The sequence below is a fragment of the Haliotis rufescens genome, unplaced genomic scaffold, assembly GCF_023055435.1.
Source record: "Haliotis rufescens isolate VD_foot unplaced genomic scaffold, xgHalRufe1.0.p SCAF_17, whole genome shotgun sequence".
NCBI classification, from domain to species: domain Eukaryota; kingdom Metazoa; phylum Mollusca; class Gastropoda; order Lepetellida; family Haliotidae; genus Haliotis; species Haliotis rufescens.
This window is the reverse complement of record NW_025963857.1, coordinates 20,244,223-20,263,305: the sequence shown is the minus strand read 5'-3', so window position 1 is coordinate 20,263,305 and position 19,083 is coordinate 20,244,223. Positions and strand designations below refer to the sequence as shown.

General features: G+C 40.2%; 1 protein-coding gene across 1 annotated transcript in view; it reads left to right on the top strand.

The window, feature by feature from the left end:
- The first annotated feature begins 2,388 nt into the window (after nt 1-2,388).
- The window catches only part of LOC124133937 (sodium- and chloride-dependent glycine transporter 2-like), a 57,848-nt gene continuing 41,153 nt past the window's right edge, over nt 2,389-19,083 (top strand). Inside the window, exon 1 of the mRNA XM_046498528.2 lies at nt 2,389-2,773. Within this exon, the coding sequence (XP_046354484.2) occupies nt 2,563-2,773 (211 nt within the window). The 5' untranslated portion in view covers nt 2,389-2,562. The remainder of the gene's footprint in view (nt 2,774-19,083) is intronic.

Here is a 19,083-nt window from a genome sequence, read left to right as displayed (position 1 = left end):
CATCAATATTGAAACCTGCTCACAATAAAAAAAAACGGCGCGTGTTCTATTCTCAGAGTCTAGTTCACAAAACTAGTGCATATATTAGTGGTTAATAATTTCATCTTCTATAACTCATTCTGTATGTATACTATTTGATGGATAAATCTTTATTGAAAATCCAGTAACTAAGTGTATTTTTTACATGTTCTGTTATTAGTGTATATATTATTCCATGGCCCTATAACATTAATCAAATATTCTTATTTATCGAAAAAAAAAGGAAGTGTATCAGATTGTAAAGGTTTATCATGCCATTTTTTGCATCCTTGTGTGGTCCTGTATTCTGATTTACGTTGTTGGGATTGTTGACTGTATCTCTCCATGTATTAGCAATGTTCTTGACAGTTGTGTCATCTTGTAGTATAGCGCCCTTCACATTAAACATTTTGTTAAATTAAAAAAGAACGGTATTTCTTCCGCCTTTCTTCAACGATTATTGGCCTAAGGTGTCAAGTCTGCATTGATACACAATGTGGACGACCGTGAAGATCCGGGTTAGGATTGATCTTCAGCAACCCACAGGATCGGGTGGTCAGGCTCGCTGAGTTAATGCAGGTTATTGTATCCAAATTGAGTAGGTCGATGCTTATGATGACAATCACTGGAATGTATGTCCCCGACTCAACTATTTACAGTTCGCCCCATATAGCCATCTTCCCGAGGCAAAAGAGTTAACTGACTGTAAAAGTCCAGTTTCCACCCTAGCCTGACTGGGCTGGAATTTCTGGGCTCGATCGTAGCGCCACCAGTGGTTGTTACGAGTTATGTCCCGTTTATGTCCCTCCTATTGACAAATCAGATTCCACTTCTCGTATCACTTGCATTTGTTTCAAACAAAATGGCGGCGCCCAGTCAGGACCATCTGATTGATAATCAAGATCTATGTTGTTATAAAACGGGTCTTACATCGCGATGTGCATCAAATCACGTGAGCATTTGGAAAATATCTGTTGACAACGAGATGGCGGAGCACATGCTTTACAAACCCTGCAATCGACCGAAATCAGCACGACAGTTTACGAACAGGATTTCGATTTCGTTGCGCGATTTTGATTGGACTATGTATAAACTCGTTACTCCATAATACCAGCCTAGTTCCGCAAGGGTGGAAACTGGACTTTTATATATAGTCAGTTAACTCTCTTGGCTCGGGAAGATGTCATATAGTTGGAATATTGCTGAGTGCGGTGTTAAACAACGAACACTCAAAGAGAAGCATGATTTCATTTAATGCTGCCTTAAAATATTTAAACAGTGCAGATGCTTTTCATTGTTAACAAGTGAACATATTGCTTACTTATTATAGCTTGCGAGAAACACAAGAATTGTTTAAACACCTTATTTTAATATGTTTATTATGACATAAATTCAAATTTACAGCCAAAAGCTTTCCATTTGAGTATGCCTAAACGTTATATTAATACAAATATGGTGTTGTTTTTTTAACATGCTGAATAATAATTGTAATGGCTGGCCTTCTCAAAAGTCATGCATGTATATAAGGATATCAATACACATTTATACAAAGATATCAAATCATAAATTAGTAGTCTGGTGTTTCGATGCGCCACCGCTACTTCCCCTGTATCAAAGCAAAAGGTTGGTTTGTTTGATTGTTTGTTGTTTAACGCCGCACCAAGCAATATTCCAGCTACATGACGGCGGTCTGGAAAAATAATCGAGTCTGGACTAGACCATCCAGTGAGTGACATCATGAGCATCGATCTACGCAATTGGGATACGATGACATACACCAACCAAGTCAACGAGCCTGACCACCCGACCCCGTTGGTCGCCTCTTAGGACAAGCATAGTTGCCTTTTAAGACACGCATGGTTTGCTGAAGACCTATTCTATCCTGGATCTTCACGGGTCCCAACGCGGCTAGTGGTGACACCCGATGTTGACATTGTTAACTGAGTTGTTACACCGCCCCTCTTTTAGGGCGTATCCCCGTCTCATCTTACCAGGTATGGGCTTTGTCAATGAATTTGTAAACAAAATAAACATTGATCAGACGAATGACCAAATAGTATTTTGTTATTTTGAGGAACATAACATTTACCACTTTATGAGGCACAGTTACTATTTTCCCTTAATGTAAATGAAATATCTGATTATCCCTATCAAAAGTTCAGTAGTATACTGAAGCGCATGCTTTGCACTAGTTCATCCTCTGTGTCATCTGTATCGGTATGATGCAGATGATATTCGTTTTTTACCAATGACTAGTTAACATTAACAGTTGGTATCAAACAATTTATAGTATATTAAATGTTGGCGGTATTCGTTTTATTACCACTGTACGCGCTCCTGGCGTAAGCGTGTCCTATATATTCACATTGCATTAATCCGTGTGTGTTAGTTACGCATCCCAGTCGAACCAGTAGTCCCGCTCCGACTGTTAATTCGAAATATATTTTTCAGAAAAATGCACACCTGCTATCGTGTTACGACATAAAAGCGGCGTGGATTCTAGTTCGGAACACACGGTAAGCACAACGTGCGCTGCCAGTCACCATGGACGTCCTTCAGCTCGAGCGACGTGACGGGGACAGGAAAACTGATGAAGAATCGTTGGGCATGTTGGAAGAGTCAAGGACAAATCCTGGAATAGCCAAACGACCGAAATGGAGTCACAAGGCCGATTATACCTTGTCCATGGTGGGCTATTGTGTCTCCTTGGTCAACTTGTGGAGATTTCCCTACCTTTGCAACAGAAATGGGGGAGGTAGGTTTTACTCTTACTGTCATAACTAGTGACTGTATCATGCTTATTTCAAGCATTTAGCGGAGGCGTCACCCAGGGACTGACGTGTTTGTTTGTTTGTTTGTTTCATGCCGCACTCAGCAATATTCCAGCTATATGACGGCGGTCTGTAAATAATCGAGTCTGGACCAGACAACCTAATGATTGACATGGGATACGATGACATACCTCAACCAAATAAGCGAACCTGACGACCCGTTCCCGTTGGTCGCCTATTCCGACAAGCCTAGTAATACTGCTGAAGAGCTAACCCGGATCTGCACGGGGTTTGACGCGTCGGTCGTCACACAGGTCAGGTCACGTCAGGTCAGGTGAAATGGGGTTTGCTATGGCTTCCAGGATTATTGCACGTGTTTGTGCGTGTTGTGTGTGTGTGTGTGTGTGTGTGTGTGTGTGTGTGTGTGTGTGTGTGTGTGTGTGTGTGTGTGTGTGTGTGTGTGTGTGCGTGCGTGCGTGTGTGTGTGTGTGTGTATGTGTGGCTCTGTGTGTGTGGCTGTGTGTGTGTGGCTGTGGCTGCTTGTACTACTCCGGACTAATGCTGACTTTATAGTTCTAGCAGACTGAGATCCTATACCATGAGTTTAACATGAATACCCCACTCAGAAACAGTATACTGTTAACGTTTTTTGGTGGATATTTCTCCTGGTGGTCGCTCTACCACGAAACATTCTGGGTCCCCAAACATGTCTCGATGACGTGTTATACTGTATGTCATAGTGTCCCAAACGCCAGGATCGATGCACACGATGTTAATGACTGGATTGTCTGGCCCTGACTCGAGTATTTACAGACCGTTGTCATATTGCTGAAATATTGCTGAATTCCCTAAATTACACACAAACGGCATATTGTATAGTTGTCATTGCACGTTATTAATCTCAGTTGTGCTTACATGTCCGGATTCTGCAGACGAACAAGCATTCTTGGCGTAGGAACCGACTAAACATAAACCGGGTTATTACGATGTGTGACCTGATATATTTTATGCCACCGTACGCCGTCGGCGTTGACCAATGCTTATGTTATCAACTACTGGTTGCCTTGTCCGGGCTTTAACTTCAGACTAATATTAATATTCCCCATACGACGACTACGTTAATCCCACAAATTTTCAATGGAGTTTTTGTTGAGGATATATGGCAAAGGCAGTACCCGGATGTTCCAAAAGGTCAAACTGACCATCAATGTTTAGTTTAAACATATTTTATTCTCATGAAAAGGATTGGGCACAAATTATCACAAGTTTAGAACGCCCTCTCCCATAGATTTACATTTATGCTTATTTGCAATTAAAAAAATTAACGACAGTAAGGAAAGAAAAGAAACGTATGTACATTCATATTGCTCATTCAAACCTTTCTGTTTTCTTGATATATGTACGTACATTCCTAAAAATGTTTTCATTCGCATGATTAGGTAAAATTGTATTGCCAACTGGAATCAGGTCAATGTTAACATCACAAGTATGTTTCACAATTAACAAGACTGGGTGCACCAATTCGTTTCCTGCTGATTTAAATAAAGTAAATTCAATGAGAAAATGATATAAATTTTCACATGGGCCATCAATCCTCCACGCACACTGTGCCACGTCTGATCTTAAAACCTCATTAGGATAACGAACCCCTGACAGTCGACAATTGAGGTGGATGGTGTCTGTCCTAAAGCTGAACTTGACACTAGCCCAAAACATCGCTGTGCCAACACAATATTTGCCATGCTCTGTTATCGTACACTAGCTGATAGGACTCATGTGTCTCTAAACACCACGTCGGTCGTTTCTGTAAAGTAGACGAGCCCCGATTCGCCATTCAACTCGGAATGACGCCAACTGTCTGATGACATGACGCCGTGCCCACTCCATTCTGAAACGTTTGTGCTTATTGGTAATCCTGCATTTGATTACCGATAACGCATAGTTCAATCGCTTATTCAACCTAATCTATACATTTCTTCCACCTAGTAAATGATGTAGATTGCAATTAATAAAATACACTACAGTTATGACTCAGCAGCCAAAATTTTTATACATAAAGCTGTCACAGGTATCAGCATCAATCACATATGTTTTTAATCGGCATCAAACGAAATCCTATATCATGAAATTGGATAGCAGCACGCGCACGAAGATGTCATTGGAAGAATGCACAAGCTGAAAAAGAGGAATGAGAAGTACAGTAAACTACGGTTATAACGTACTCAAAGGGACTACTAATTTTAGTTCGTTATAAGCATATATACAGCATAACGACAGAAAATAGTCGGGACAAAAAAGTAGGTTCGTAATATCCGTCAGTTCGTTATAAGCGTGTTCGTTATAAACGTACTTTACTGTACTGTAAGAGCCAGCTGTCATCCGAAATGTGTCTACCGTTAAGTAACATGAAAAGTGTGTAGTTATTCCCACCAGTCGGGCTGTATACCTTCGCCGTTTCGCGTTCACCTGATATCATCATCATTTGATGGTGATTCTGATTCATAAACACATGGTCATGATAATCAACTCACGTTGTTGTGGATAAATGGAACTGGTTAACAATGAGTTTGTTGTGTCGCCCTGATGCGGTGAGGTATGCTGCAGCAACTAAAACTGTATCTGATAACCTTTGTGACACGCAATACTAATGTAATTCAATCTAATTTATGTCTGTACTATAATTAAATATCCTAAAATATAACCACAGGAGGCATCGTTGAAACATTGTGTCAAGTTACATATTAATTAATTTTGTACGGAACAGCGGATTTTAATCTCATTGCATTTGAACCTATATACATGAAGGATTTTAAATTGGTTTACATTCAACATAAGCTCAGTAGCATTTATCAATTATGGAAAGAAACGTTTGGATCGAGAAATATTTCCTTATCCTATCTCTTCACTTGTACACAACATTTTCTCTACACTTATATGGGGGCGGTCGGGTAGCCTAGTGGTTAAAGCGTTCGCTCGTCAAGCCGAGGACCCGGGTTCGATTCCCGATATGGGTACAATGTGTGAAGCCCATTTCTGGTGTCACTCGCCGTGATATTGCTGTAATATTGATAAAAGCGGCGTAAAACCGTACTCACTCACTCTACACTTGTATGAAGCAGGCGTTATTCAAAATTAACATATTGTCTTAAGTTTCAGCAAAATCAGTAAATTCTTGTCAATGGATTGTCTGGTCAAGACTTTATTGTTTACAGTCCGCCGGCGCATTTATAAACTTTGTATGCAAATCGTGTGAGTGAAGAGTGCTACCGGGTACCCTCCTCGCGGACACCTGGTGACATTCACATAGTTTTCAACAATCACTAATTTGCCCTTTACTCCCAATGGAATCTCTTTCGGCAGGTAGTCGAGACTGGTTGTCCCCTTGAGATGACGTTTAATATATTGTAAACACATAGAACGATGCTGTTGCACACTTATGAATGTGATGGATCGGATTTCACATCAGTGTATTCTGAGGAGTCGTTCTGACTGAAGGAATATTATGTACATATTCATATTGTGAATAATGTGTCTTGATATAATTTTATCATCTAGATATAACTGCAGCAACAAAATTAACACGGGCATATAATCCGACACATAACCAAACCGTATAGTTGACTGCAGTCATTTATTGACAACAATTAAACTGACGTCCAAAAGAAACTTTACCAGAGTTTGAAATCACTCTCGCTCAAAAACAACAAAACATACACGCATGAACTAAAGTGTATTGAGAAGATCAATATATAAACATAATCAACACTGAAAATGACAATCATTACGCGACCGAGAATGACGTCAGAGCCCCCCAAAGTTGGATGTGGTACAAAACTCGAGCTTTCAGAATCATGGACAATAGGCAGAGTACATAAACAATCGCTCACGTTCAATAACAAGTCATTAGTAGCGTGTGTGACCACCAAATGCCTCAATACATGCAAAAACTCTTCGACGCACAGAAAAAGTCAGTCGTCTGATGAGGTCACGTGGGATTTGACGCCATTCTTCTTGGAGAGCCAAGATCAGTTCTTGCCGGTTGGCTGGAGAGTGTGGTCGTTGTCGAACACGACGATCCATCAAGTCCCAGAGGTGTTCTATGGGGGACATGTCGGGTGAGCGTGCAGGCCATGGCAGGCCGTTCACGTTGTTGGCTGCGAGGAAGTTAGTGACAATTCTGGCTGTATGGGCTCTGTATGGGCGTTGTCATGCTGATAAATGACACCACGTGGCTGCTGTTGGAGAAATGGTAGGACAATTGGACGAAGAATGTTATCCATGTAACGCTGAGCTGTCAAGTTTCCGTCAACGATGACCAGCGGTGTCCTCTCCTGCCAACAGATCACTCCCCACACCATGACACTCCCTCCACCATATGGTACGACCTCCTGCACGCAACACGCCGCCGTTCGTTCACCCATTTGGCGGTAAACACGTTGTCTTCCATCAGCCCTAAACATACAGAATCGACTTTCGTCAGTGAAGACAACCCTCTGCCAGTCACGTCGATGTCAACGTCGTACAGTCCGGGTCCATCTCAATCGCAGACGACGATGTTGCGCTGTCAAGCTGTCCTCTGTATGGTCTAAAAGCCCTGATTCCATGAGCCTTGGGTCTCCTGGCCACTGTCTGTCGACTAACCCTGTGACCTAAGGCATTTGTCGCCAATGACGTCACTGTCAGGAACCGATTTCGGAGGTGCAAGGTACGCAAGTACCGGTCATCATGGGGCGTGGTCACCCTGGGTCTGCCTGTTCTTGGCCTGTCAGCGGTCCGCCCTGTCTGTCTGTAACGTTGCATCAAGTTGGTAACGGCAACACGGGAGCAACCGAAGGTTCGTGCAATATGGGCATGGGTGGCTCCCATCTGTACCATACCCAAGGCTCGTTCACGTTGTTCGACTGTGAGTCGTGGCATTTCTTTTGTGTTTTTTATCACTGTGGATGTCTTACTTGCCGTTGCAATCGTTTTATACCCTTACCCGCACGTGTATTTGCAGTTGTCCCTGGTGCACGTGTTTTTAACCTTTTCGCGTGTTATCTCGCAAACACGTAACAGACGATTAACATTTTCTGCATTGATAGGTGTAAGAATGGACATAGCATGGGGCAAATTGAAGCCAGCTAGGCAATTAGCCTCGACAAAGATCACAGCAATAAGTCCCAAGCACTAGGCAGGGAACCTATCTGCCTTGTGCTTGGGGCTTATTGCCAATAAGTTGACATTCATATATTCTCTTCCTTAACAATTAGTTTACCTGACAAACGTTACGAGTCTGAAAGCAATCCCAGAAACACTGCAAACTTAAGGTCCAAAAAAGGACAGTGCAGCAGTGAAAAATCACTAAGCATATGTTGGGTGTACCCGTGAAATGCACGTGCAGAAATATAGCATGCAATGGATCGTTACCAAATCATGATAAATAATGAAAAGGCACAAGCGATATGCCACAAAATAGAGATAGTGCCACGGGAATGTGACACATTGTCCAGATTGTAAGAAATCTCAAATGAAGCATCGTCAGACTGCTTGAACGCTGGCAGTATTACAGACAAGGGACGATCAAGCAGCCCACGCGTGACGACGCCACAGGATGACCGGTACTTCAGCAATGTCGCCTCAGGTTCCCCACAGCGACGTTAGGACGCCTCAACAGTCGACACTACAACGTCTCTGTGGGGAGGTTTCGAGCCTACCCACCCTTCCGTGGACTGGCCTTGATCTGTGAACATCAACGCCAAAAACGGCACTGAGCAAGGACGGTACAACCCTGGCAGATCAGTGACTGGTAGAGTGTTCTGTTTATTCCATGATGGTCTTGCTCAGGTTTATCATTACAGGGGATAACTATTGAGGCCAGGCTGCATTCGGGGAGTGCATAAATATGGTGGCGGTGGGGTCATGGGTTGGGGAGGAACTTGTGAAACCAATGGACTGGACTTGTCATCATCCGTGGCAACCTCATCGACCAGATCTACAAGGACTTTCTTCAACACGTTGTACTGCCATTCCTTCAGCACCAGGGGAATATCTAACAGCACGACAACGCTAGGCCGCTCTCTGCAAGGGTCGTCCATGATTTTTTGGTTGCGCACAATGTTGCTGTTCTTCCATTGCCAGCTCTCTCACCGAACTTAAACCATATTGGACACTTGTGGATTCCTCTAGATCATCAAATCAGGAGGATCTACATCCATCCAGGTGGTCATCCTCGCTATTGATTTCTGGTATTTGTGAACCAACTCAAACCGATCATGACAATACCCCCTTCAATCTTCACCATTGCGACCAATTGTTCCTTTAGGCAACGACTGTTATTGTGTATTCTTGCAAAAGCATGTGTGACATAGAGGATTAACCACTGTGTTCGGTTGTTACCGAAAAATCTACACACGAGTGATTAATCTGTCACGATTAGAACGAGGCTTTGCCGCGTTCTAATTGTGTCAGAATAATCACGAGTGTGTAGACTTTTCGGTAACAACCGAACACAGTGGTTAGTCCTTTTTCTCCCATAACAATACGCCATAAAAAAGTCGAGCTCGTAGTTGAAGATTTCCCGTGTTTAGTAACCACTCGGGATTCCCCCCAGCCTCGTTTTCGAATATGCTCAGTAAGACAACTGCACCATAAACGGGTAAAAAGGATCTAGCGAAGACAACTCACACGAGTTTTCTGTGACAGGTAAGCCACTTGTTAGCATTCATGTTATGTTTTTTGTTAACTATTAAAAGCTGATGGGAGTAACGTTTTGAGAATTAGTAATGTGATTTGATATTTGTTTATAGTTTTGGATTACTCGGTCCATAACTTTGTTTGCATTCACCTCGCCGTGACTATCATTCTCAATGCGCAACACTAACTAGGCCCACCTTTTTAGTGTATGTAAATACGTTTTTCGTTTATTTGTTCGCTAGAAACAAATGTTATAAACCCAATAAAGAGGAAATAAAATATTGTCTTATATATTGTGAAATATTGTTAACGAAAAACAAGGGCCAAAAGGAACTGACAGCAGGATTGATCAGGCAACATCTTCTCAAATCCATCAATGGATTGTAATATTTTTGGACGAATTTTCCTCTTTAAAACTAATTTTACAGTGAATAATTTAATATTTAAAATGATGATTATTTCATGTCATCTTTTTTTTTTCTTTTTTTTTGTTCATGAACATGGTGAGCACATGTGTTTTTATTATATACAATAACTTATTCAGTGGACATTTTTTCTTTTCAACATAATATTTAACATCATGACACCAAAAATGTTACTAAATGAGTCATCTAATTTCCCCATATTTGTGAATGACAAGAAACAATGTGAATTTGACAGGCACAATAATTTATTGTGTGTGAAACATAAATACATAGGATATATGTAAACAATAAATTATCATTTCAGTAGTTCTACAAATATTTGCATTTTTATACCCTTGTAATTTTACATAGTTATTTTACTGCAATTTTTACCTCCAAACTTTATTATTTTGTTATTTTATCAGATTAGAAGTTAAGACTTACTGATAATAGGTAATTTCAAATTAATATTTTCTTCTTTTTATCTTCATGAAAACAAGACCTAATAATAAATATGTATTTTAGTGACCTGTTCATATGTGATTTTTTTTTGTAAAAAGTATTAAAATTAAAATTAGACATTGCTAATGTAAAGAAATGAGGTTTATGGTAAAATGTTATAAGAGGACCTCTTGTTGGTCATTTCTTCATCACCCATAAATTTGAGTTTTTCTTTACTTACAATGTTCTGAAAAGTTACACATTAGAATAATTTAAGGTCTCTGATTAAAATGGCGACACAGCTTTATACTCCCAGGCAGCCAATTAGATTATGTCAAAAACATAAACCACTGTAAACCTTGTAATGGGAGAATATTAAATACAAATACATTTCTTATTTTGTCTGTGTCCAGTTTATCATCCCAAGAAATGCTAAATAATTATCATTAAAATTAAGCTAGCTATGCATATTGGGGCTCTTTATCTGCTATGATAATATAACAATTGCATTATTAAAGAAGCGTTTTTACAGTAAACATGGTAAATAATAAATCTTTAGTTTAAAGAGTATACTTGAGACAAACATAATTCTACATGTCTTAATACTCTGTATTGTCTGTTAATTCTGAAAATAATTAACTGTGATATTGAGTTTATACCTAAAACTAATAATATGAAATTTATTTGAGATTATTTCATCCTATTTAAAATACAGAATATATTTTAAAATGCATAAATGTACATCATTGTTGAAAAAAAAATATTGTTTTGAAAAAATACCTTATAAGGTTGATTGGTGCCCAACATCATTATCTTCATCATTTTGTCTGCTCCCTAAAAGAAATCAAAATAGTTAAGAAAACATCTAAATACATATATTACTTTCTTGAGTTTATATAGATTTAGGTATGACTTAATATATTCAAGTTTAAACGGGGTAATGTTGTTTTTTCATAATGAGTTTCCTAATTGTCCTGAGATAGTATGTTAAAATATTTGAAGTCTTCATGTTTAAAAAACACCAAATAATTAAATGGCCAAAATATACTGAACCAAATTAAAAACTTCACAATCCTAAAATTTTAACATTTTGACCAGTTATCATTGTGGGCCCTTATTGTGTATTTAAACAGTAATGGCCACGTATTGTCTTCAGATAACACCCGTTTTTGTGCAGGTGAATCGATCAAAATCATGTGCACAGCTCTATAGTGGCAAAAGTGGTTTTTCACGTGCAACTGGCCACGTGGCCATAATACCGCACGTGTTTTCAGCCATACTTGTTAGCAGTCATTAACAAAAAAAGAAAAACACAAGAAAACAAAAGTCTTTACGGACATTTGTCATGCCACGCCTTTCAAATGTGCAACGTGAACGTGCCATCGGCATGTTGCAGACGGGAACGTCCGTAGCTGAAGTCGCAAGGACGATGGGTTGTAGTCGACGGACTGTTTATGATTTACAGACGCGTCTACAGCAAACGGGTACCAACGCTGATCGCCCTCGGCCAGGTCGCTCACGTGTGACGTCACATGCAGAGGATCGTCAGATTGTCTTACGTCACCTCCGTAACCGATTTTTGACGGCTACATCAACCAGAAATGAACTGTTTAGGGGTAGACTGAGTGCGCATACTGTTCGAAACCGTCTGAGAACTGCTCACCTTCAAGCACGACGGCCATACTGCGGGCCGATTCTGACTCAATTACACAGACGTCAACGTCAATTGTAGGCACAGCGACACTTACGATGGACTCAGAGGAATTGGAATCAAGTCGTCTTCAGTGAGGAATCCCGATTTAATCCTCGAATTGCTGATGGTAGGGCGAGGATGTGGAGGCGCCGTCATGAACGTTACGCCCAGTGTTGTGTACAGGAAGTTGGCGGATTTCGAAGCGGTGTGTCATGGTGTGGGGTGCTTTCTGTGGCAATGCACGTTCCAGGCTTCTTGTCATCCGTGGCAACCTCAACGCTGTTGCTTACCGCGGCCAGGTACTGGCATCAGAACATCTGCCTTTTGTGGCAGCACATGGACCCGGTTTGATCTTCCAACACGACAATGCCAGACCCCACACAACAATTTTGACAAGGAATTTCCTTCAGAATGCGGGAGTCAACGTCATGGACTGGCCGTCAAGGTCTCCCGACCTCAATCCCATCCAGCACGTCTTGGATGCTCTTAGCAGAAGTCTGCGCACTCTCCAGAACCAACCACAGAATTTGCAAGATCTTGGCACCATTTTGCAGCAAAAATGGCGTCGTCTTCCCAATCATGTGTTCACAAGCATCACAAGGTCCATGAGGAGGCGTTGTGTAGCAGTTGTCAACGCACATGGTGGCCATACACGCTACTGAACTTATGTGCCATCAGATTCTCGTGCTTGGGACTTATGATTTAAACTGTTGATGTTATTACCGAATACCGTAGGTGCTTGGAACAAATTATGGTTACCACCGTTAATTAAAATCCTTCTTTGGACATTAATGATTAAAAATTACCTTCTCTGATACATTTGTCCGTTGTATATCATATATGGGATTACTTTTAAAAATGTGAAGTTTTTAATTTGACTCAGGCATTAATTATATTGATCTGGATAAACTCCTCCCGTTGAAAGTGGAAACAACTGCTGTGGTTGCAAAACATCTTGGTCGTGAGATGAACGGTCCGTCCGGCAAAGATTGATCGTTTCCTGCATTAAAATTGAGTATTGTTTTAGATCCAAATTATCTGAGTGTTTATTTTCTTAAAATATTAAATTTAAGTCTCGATTATTTTAATATAAATTTGAAATATGTATTGATCGATCGGCTCTAGATCAACACTTCGTTATAACGTGACATTTCTTATGTCGTTGATAGTTGTTGTTTTTTAAAATACCAAACAATATGGTTTGTTTCACTATTTCATCGGTATTTTTACATGAATTAATTTACTGTTTCATCAGCTTTGTTATTAGCCTTGGAAACGCCCAGTAAAAATAGGACCGGAGTTGCTCACCTGGTCCCGTAATATCGATGCGATATCTCCACATATCACACACCTTCCCCCACAAATTTTGGAAACATCGTCACAACGGTAATATTTTGCCAGCTGGGGATTTCCTGTACAAGACGACCTCGGGTATCCCCGATCCGAAAATAGTGCCGTCAATTATTTTTAGCCAGCCAATAAAAACGCGATGACACAACTCTCCACTCTCAGCCAGCCAATCAGATTGAGTAAAAAAAAATAAACCACTGCGAATAAACCACTGCTGGCGATTGAAGATCAAGCTCTGTTATGGGAGAAAAAGATGTTAAGTATCTCAACTGGATATCATTAGACCTTTCTTGGGAAATGGTGTTTCAATACAATCGATTCGTCATTGTGATGTCAGTTATGTTGTTCTACATCTCTCTATAAATGATGACATCTTATAGTGTTCTTCATCTATTTCTAATGAAGGGATGACATCTCGTGTTCTACATCTCTTCTTTTCCACTGAAGTGATGACATCGTATGTTGTTCTTCATTTCTTTCTACTGAAGTGTCTCATAGTGTTGGGGCGGTCGGGTAGCCTAGTGGCCGGTTTCGATTCCCGACATGGGTACAATGTGTGAAGCCCATTTCTGGTGTCCCCCACCGTGATATTGCTGGAATATTGCTAAAAGCGGCATAAAACCAAACTTACTCACCCGCACTACACTTATAGTGTTTTTCATCTCTTTTTTTCTACTGAAGTGATGACATCGTATATTGTTCTTCATCTCTTTCTACTCAAGTGATGACATCGTATATAGTTCTTCGTCTCTTTCTACTCAAGTGGTGACATCGTTGTTCTTCGTCTCTTTCTACTGAACTGATGACATCGTATATTGTTCTTCATCTCTTTCTACTCAAGTGATGGCATCGTATATTGTTTTTCGTCTTTCTACTCAAGTGATGACACCGTACATTGTTCTTCATCTCTTTCTACTCAAGTGATAAGATCTTATAGTGTTCTTCATCTCTTTTTTCTACTGAACTGATGACATCGTATATTGTTCTTCATCTCTTTCTACTCAAGTGGTGACATCGTTGTTCTTCGTCTCTTTCTACTCAAGTGATGACATCGTATATTGTTTTTCGTCTTTCTACTCAAGTGATGACACAGTATATTGTTCTTCGTCTCTTTCTACTCAAGTGATGACATCGTAAATTGTTTTTCGTCTTTCTACTCAAGTGGTGACATCGTTGTTCTTCGTCTCTTTCTACTCAAGTGATGACATCGTATATTGTTCTTCGTCTTTCTACTCAAGTGATGACATCGTATATTGTTCTTCATCTCTTTCTACTCAAGTGATGACATCGTATATAGTTCTTCGTCTCTTTCTACTCAAGTGGTGACATCGTTGTTCTTCGTCTCTTTCTACTGAACTGATGACATCGTATATTGTTCTTCATCTCTTTCTACTCAAGTGATGGCATCGTATATTGTTTTTCGTCTTTCTACTCAAGTGATGACACCGTACATTGTTCTTCATCTCTTTCTACTCAAGTGATGAGATCCTATAGTGTTCTTCATCTCTTTTTTCTACTGAAGTGATGACATCGTATATTGTTCTTCATCTCTTTCTACTCAAGTGATGGCATCGTATATTGTTCTTCGTCTTTCTACTCAAGTGATGACACAGTATATTGTTCTTCGTCTCTTTCTACTCAAGTGATGACATCGTAAATTGTTTTTCGTCTTTCTACTGAAGTGATGACATCGTTGTTCTTCGTCTCTTTCTACTCAAGTGATGACATCGTATATTGTTCTTCGTCTTTCTACTCAAGTGATGACACAGTATATTGTTCTTCGTCTCTTTCTACTCAAGTGATGACATCGTAAATTGTTTTTCGTCTTTCTACTCAAGTGGTGACATCGTTGTTCTTCGTCTCTTTCTACTCAAGTGATGACATCGTATATTGTTCTACGTCTCTTTCTACTCAAGTGATGACATCGTATATTGTTCTTCGTCTTTCTACTCGAGTGATGCCACCGTATATTGTTCTTCATCTCTTTCTACTCAAGTGATGAGAACTTATAGTGTTCTTCATTTCTTTCTACTCAAGTGATGACATCTTTTATTGTTCTACATCTCTTTTTTCTACAGAAGTAATGACAACTTATATTGTTCTTCATCTCTTTCTACTGAAATGACATTTTATTTTGTTCTTCATCTCATTCTACTGAAGTAATGACAGTTTACGTTGTTCATCTCTGTATAATAAAGTGAATCAGCTAATTGTTTTAGGCTCCGATCGTTTTTCAGACAAAAATGCGTAATGCTTCATTTTTTATAGGGCTTCAAAATTGTTCCTCAAAAGTTGTAATAGTTAAAACACTTATTACCCCACTAAGAAGCACATACTATTCCAGTCATATCGCGACTGAGAAGACCACAGTAACGCCACACATCGGGGAATCGAACCCTGGTCTTCATTGTGACGAACCAACGCTTAAACCATGCCATCATTCAATTTTCGCGGAATAACAAAGAAGAAAATGGTGTGGCGATGTGATACGATTTGTGTTTTTTTAATAAAGGTATGCATTATGTATTTCATCTTTATGCAGATTTGTTTAGGAAAAATTCTCATTGGTTTCACCATATCCATGCCAAGGTAAATGATTTTTTATACATTTCGGAAATAACATAGAAAGGTGTGGGCAATCTCGTTATGTGCAAACTCATGCGCCATTGTGCGGTCCTCAAATTTGCTGTTTTAATTTGAAACATGTAATGATGATTTCGCGAACACCTAGTATCATCACTGTTTCATAGTGTTTCATAAACACATGATTTTGGTATTGTTGGAATCGTACAGCGGACTGTGCTTTGAGTAGAGATTTAGTATGATTTAGTATGATTATGTGAATGTTTTTGTCGGTTTTAATTATTATTCAAAACCTCAGTATTGACATACACTAGAAATTCATGTCTTATTACATTCAGTTTGTTGCGTTTTTAGCTTCTTAAATTTTTCCTCGCAAAGTGAAGTTGCCATTCATCTAATTGTGTTATTTTTTGTGATGGCTTCATACATACATATGTATACCACATGTTCTCTATGCATAACACATAGACACGAATATTACCAACGAATATGCACATAAATAAAACTTGTTCAGACATATATACAGAATACATAGAATACAGAATTGTATAACTAGGTATTAGAATAGATATTACAGTTCATCTAACTAGTCCGTCGTCCGTAACCTTAGCGCATATATCTGCAGAACCACGTGATCGATTCAACTGACGTTTTATAACATGTGTTAGTGTGTGTGTTACAGATTTTAGATTTAAGTTTGCCTTAGCTTTTAGAAATATTACCTGAAATTACATAAGAAGCAATAGAATTCAAACATCAACTGTTTTACTGATAATGTTATTCATTCAAAATAAACATGATAAACAAAGAGATAACTGTGACAAGTCACCAACCAACAACACGAGTGTTTGTCAAAGCAAAAAAGGCTGGAATGACATAGAGAATTACACCCGTGGCGATCCGGGTTAGAATTGGTCTACAGCAACCCTTGCTTGTTCAAAGAGGCAACTGACGGAATCGGATCGTCAGGCTCGATGATTTGGTTGAAGCATGTCATCGTATCCCATTTGCGTAGATCGGTGCTCATGATGTCAATCACTGGATTGTCTGGTCCCCGACACATATATTTAGTGACCGCCGCCATATAGCTGGAATATTGCCGAATCCGGCGAGCATGACTACGTGATTACGTTAGTCGCCAGAAGCAAGGAATAACTACATCACATACCTAGCTTATTATTTAATGCTTAATGTCTCGTTTATCGATTCATAAGAGATACATTGAAATATGTGAGTGTTATCTATGCTACAAACCAATCAGATAAATATGCATATAAGGTCATCGAAACAAGAACTACGTTTTGTAACGCGAGACATTGATGTGATTTCAACTTGCTAAAAATTCTGTTGTCTAGTGTACACAAAATAGTTTAGTTAGTTGTTTTCCTATGTATGTGTGCATATGTAAACAATCATCGCTGCAAAAAATGTGACGCAATGTGATATATACTTCCTATGCAGTTAATACAGTTACTTTAGTAATGAAAATATGGCTGAAACTTTTGGGGACACGGGTGGCCCAGTCGTCTTAGGTGCCGCAATTCGCTGTCCAGGGTTGCGTCCCTTGGGCAATCTAGAAACCCACGATCGTGAGCTCGAATCCTCGAATGTCAGAGACCGACCGACCAGGGAGAGGCAGGCCCCCAGTTACGAGCGTCCACCAAGATCGTTGGATTCGAACCACCCATCTGAAATCGATTCCAACCTACAACAATCATTGCGAGAACCATCGATCCCTGGCCTTTGTCGAATATCGGCACAGACTGTACGTCACCGTCTTAGACGTTACGGGATTGTTGCGAGGAGACCAGCCAGACGCCCAATTTTGACCAACAATCACCGCCGATTGCATCTGCAATGGTGTAGGCAGCGCTTGCGTTGAATGGCAATTCAGTGGAGACAGGTTCTGTTCACCGACGAGTCTCGTTGTCACCTCTCCCAATGGCGATGGCCGAATACGAGTATACCGACGTACTGGTGAACGTAACACTCAGAACTGTGTTGTGGAGGATGGCCGTTTCGGAGGAGGCAGTGTTATGGTGTGGGGAGGAATAACCGAGAGACAGAGAATTCGTTTGCAAGAGATCTAGGAAATTTGTATTCGTCACCACTCGCCCCTTTCCGTGACCTGCAAGAAGACTTGTCCCCCTATCGATGAATGTTATGTGCGAAAATACGACAAACCAATCAGAATGCGCGTATGATTTCGAGTTCTTTGTCAAATAATCCCAGAGAAATAATTGTTTGATTTTACATATGTCTTGCATCTAAAATTATACCCAAGACACAGTTAAATGTGTTCAATCATACATTATAATTCCGCACGTCCCGATGTGCTTTAAATTGCATCTGAAATATATATGATATATAGGGAAATATATGTGAACCATTACGCAACGGGTTGACAATTAATTTAGGTATGCCCGTTTGCGCTAAGACGGAACCCGGTCGCAAAAACGGCCACGAGAGGGGGACGAGTCGCTATTCGGCTTGTCCCGGAATAACACGAGTGGGTCACGAATGGGAAATTTGAACGGGCAGCGTTACCGTGACGAGGGCATCCAGCCTATCGTTTGCCTTTTTTGAATCAACATGGACCTGGCATGATTTTTAGCTTGACAACGCCCGACCCCCTGTGACCCGGATTGTTCAACAAGCACTTGGACAGAACAACGTGAATGTGATCCCATGGCCTGCTCACTCTGAAATGGACCGCCGTCTCCGACATTTAAAACGTACTCCGACTACAGTAACTTGTTTGATAGGCATTACTTAGAAGTTGGCGGATGACAAGATAGTCACAATTTTATGGATAACAACTTCTTTAATACTGTAAAAAGCGACGTTTCGGTATAGATCCTTATGCCGTTGTCTTGCTTGACAACGGTATAAGGATCTATACCGAAACGTCGCTTTTTACAGTATTAAAGAAGTTGTTATCCATAAAATTGTGTCTATCTTGCCGACTACAGTACACCAACTGAGACACAGACTGGTGGAGATATAGGATGCCATCCCACAATAAAGTGTTAAACGTTTGATCCGTTTAATGCGAAGGAGATGCATTGCATGCATCCAAGCGAGAGGGGGACACACGCCACTAACGTGTGAAATGACAGGAGTTATTTCATGTCTTTGCTAGACGTGT